Source organism: Coenobita brevimanus, chromosome 28 (assembly GCF_032717465.1).
Source record: "Coenobita brevimanus isolate Jiangsu-jjx chromosome 28, ASM3271746v2, whole genome shotgun sequence".
NCBI lineage: Eukaryota > Metazoa > Arthropoda > Malacostraca > Decapoda > Coenobitidae > Coenobita > Coenobita brevimanus.
Genome location: NC_136981.1, coordinates 18,098,592 through 18,102,377, shown reverse-complemented (window position 1 = coordinate 18,102,377; position 3,786 = coordinate 18,098,592). Strand labels below are relative to the sequence as shown.

General features: G+C 40.5%; 1 protein-coding gene across 1 annotated transcript in view; it reads right to left on the bottom strand.

Moving 5' to 3' along the window:
- The window catches only part of LOC145394752 (cytochrome P450 2L1-like), a 122,522-nt gene extending 119,119 nt beyond the window's left edge, over positions 1–3,403 (bottom strand). Inside the window, exon 1 of the mRNA XM_080268533.1 lies at positions 3,322–3,403. Within this exon, the coding sequence (XP_080124659.1) occupies positions 3,322–3,403 (82 nt within the window). The remainder of the gene's footprint in view (positions 1–3,321) is intronic.
- Positions 3,404–3,786: the final 383 nt, after the last annotated feature.

Here is a 3,786-nt window from a genome sequence, read left to right as displayed (position 1 = left end):
CATTTAGTACAAAAATACTTTAATTACAGATAAGAGGATAAATAACGCACTTGTATCAACAGCCCCCTGTATTTATCTATTACCAGGTATGTAGCTACTAAGATTTTTTGTTAATATATAATGTAAAATCCTTAAAACTCTGTTGTTGAAGTCTTTTAGTTTTTTGTTGTGATACTCATCAGCATGAAATAAATGACCTTAACCCGCAGCGTCCCATCGACGTGAATTAACGGCCACACGTTTTGTCACTGCCAATCCTGTCGACGTACATAAACGCGAATCAATTGCAAGGTCCCTAATTTGCATAATTTTCAATTTTCGCGAGTGATTTTTGGTATTTATACACAGGACACCTTCCTCTACAAGATGCCAGGCAGGGACAATGCCTTACCCTGCATGACCTCTTCCCCCCCCCCTGCATTCCATTGTCTCAGCAATTCACCTGTTATCAGTGACCTGGCCAGTAAAGCCATGTCATGCCACGGTACGAAATTCAGGGCCAGAGTGATTCCCCAATCGATGACAATGTGGAGGACAAACATTACATAGCATTAGAGGAAGAAACAGTCAGAAATGATGATCAGGTAATGTGGCAGAAAAGGTCAGGTATGGTGATGAGTTTGTGAGTGAAACAATGCTTATAATGCCTATATTACTGTTTGAAAACCAATATACTCTCGTACTACATATAAATTCGTACCAAGTAAATAAATAAATATCGTTTATGAGTGGTGTGAAATAGTTACCCTCCCATAGAACTCGTTTTCTTTGGAGCCAGCCTGATAGAAAACCCAGTAAGGTAAGGAGGTACTCCTACCTGGATCGAGTATTTTAAATCTCAGGTGAGCAATCTCTATGAATTTTCAATGCTTCTCACCAAAAGCGGAGGTTAGAGCCAAAAAATTTTTTTCCAAAAGTGGTCGGGATTGGGGGGAGTCAGTGGTGGAAAAGTGGTCGGGATGGGGCGGGTTAATATAAATTTGTGCCAGTGTTGTTTCAGTTGCATTTTATGCATTATATGTAATACTACTTTAAACATACGGTGTATAGGCTGTGTGTATGTATCAAGCCCTATAATTGCTGAAATCTCCAAAATAAGTAATTTTTTTGGTAAATTTCCAGAATTACACCCAACTCACCTCAAGGCTTAAAATTTTCATTTTTTTATGTTTTATAGTGTGATTAATTTGAATCTGATATTTATTTCTGTCAGAATTTTTTTTTTTTTTTTAAATTCAAACCAAGCTAACCCAACCAACTGGACATAGCCTAACTTAACTTAGGACCTAACTTGAATATTAAGAAGAGAGGATCCCTGCAGTAGGCCAATAGGCCCATGTTAGGCAGCTCTCACAAGAGTGTGACTAATTTACCCTGCCTACAATAGCTTATGCAGGCCTATGCTAGGCAGCTTTCACAGGAATTTGACTGCAAGAATGACAAATTTTGTATGCAACACATATCCGTCATACACTTATCTAGCCTATGCTTGAAACTTTCTAAATAGGGGGCAGCAACTACAGCAGGGTACTTCAATGGGAAAACTATTCCATTCATCAACTACTCAATTCCCAATCAGTGTATACAATCCCTCCCCCCTTGGCCCCCGTCAGTAATTTTGTGATTACCAAGCATTTTACCAGAACCATAGGTCAATTCCAGCTATTTACATTGCACATATACAATATGGCATGTCTGTTTACTTTAAAGGATGCGCAGGTGAACTTTGATGTAGTGTTTACCAAATACAGTAGTGATAGAGGGCGTCATATCTGAGATCTGGTTTCGGTCCCAATCATTGAAACTGGTGAATTTCTCTCTAGATATGGTGTAAGGATCTAGTTCAAACAATTTATCTTGTTCCTGTACAGATCTTGGTGCGGTAGATTCAGATTTCTGCATATATCTGACAGATTCATCACTGACAACCCTATCTGGAAAGCCATTACTGCGAGGAGTTTGCCGTCCAGTATGGAGTCGTAAAAAAAAAAACATGATTTCTGTGACGTCACTGGAAAAGGTCTATAGCAATATTGACCAAGCCGTCCCCGCAGCACAGAAGTTGGTTGTTTAATGGACAGTCCTACTTTATTATTCTTTACCCAAGTCAGACCAACCCACCCGTACTACCACAAGCAAAAGTTCGCCAGTAATCCATTGCCAACATTCTGTTCTGCCTCCCATTTTATCATATTCCCCACCGAACGTCATAGAGTATACCTCTTCCTCGAAAGTTTGCTGTCATATTCTAAACTTCATATAAAGCAAGGCAGTATCCTTCATTCTCAAAATCTTTTGTGTTTTTCCTCTCTATACCATTTTATGTCAGAGAGTATCCTTCCTTTCCATATCTTTATGTGTTTCATTTTATCACAAATAGTATTTCATTAACGTCCTAGTGTATCCTTTTCCTCATAGTTTTTGTTTCATAATGTTATCTGACATAAATACTTCATGTAATGTCAGAGCATATACAATACTTAATCCTTTTAATCTACTGTCCTGTGCTTCCTGTCTTCACGTAAAAATATATCATTTAACGATGGAGAGAGAGATTTGGACCAAATATGGGGGGTAGATAGCCCATGCCCCAGGGAACAATTGATTAACTTTTGGGACAGATTCGAATCGTGTTGCATATTCTGGATCCGGAAAACACATTTTGAGAAACCTTAATCAACGATGAGAAACCCTAACCTATTTTGAACTGTGGTTTGGAAATTACGTTGCCCTTGGAGAGATGCACTCCACTGAGTGCCTCTCAAGTATTTAACTATGGAAACCTTTCGTAGAGTCAGGAACAATCTTCACGAGCAATCTTCGCTAGGAAAGATTTCATCATAGCAAAAAGAAATCATCAAGTGGTGGCTTAGTCGGTAGAGAGATGGTCTGATGTCCCAGTGGACGCGGGTTCGAATCCTGGCTGGGGTAGGGAACAGTTTACGGGTTTAGATTTTGCTAAATACAGATTTTACTGCTCTACCTATAGACCGGCTCACATGTCGTAAAAACTCCCTCATTCATACCAATTCACCAGTCCTGTTGAGACAGCCATAGCACGGATTCAATATGGATGGTGGATGTTAGCGTCGAAGTGATTGTATGTGGAGGTTTATGGTAAGTAGGAGGGATGCTGGGCATCATGGAATGGGCGGTTTAACCTATTCTCGCGCGCGCGCGCGCGCACACACACACACACACACACACACACACACACACACACACACACACACACACACACACACACTGACACACACACACACACACAGTAAGGTATAATCAAGCGTATATGAGTTACTGTGAACGCGAACTGTGACCCACCTGGTGGCAGTCCCTTAGGCTTACTGAAGGTTCTGTAGAGGAAGACCAGAAGCACCAACACTAACACCACCTCCACCAGCATCGTCCTTGATTACGCTACCCTGAAAATTAGATAACGGTGAAGATGATGATGATGATTATGATGATAGGTGAACTATGCCATATAAATCTCGAAGAAGAAGGTGCTAAGAGAGAGAGAGAGAGAGAGAGAGATGACTGTGTAGACGGCATTATTTATAGACCTAAGGTGTGTTGCTTACTTATCCACTTCAAGGACACACACACACACACACACACACACACACACACACACACGAGATGAAAACACAAGCAACACGCACACCCACAATAGGAGCCCCCACAGTCTGAAAAAAGATGCCACTGCTCGCCAGACGACAATTTAAAATGTAAAAGTGTGGTCAACTTAAATTACCCTCGATTATACAATTTTCGTGTTACTTTACT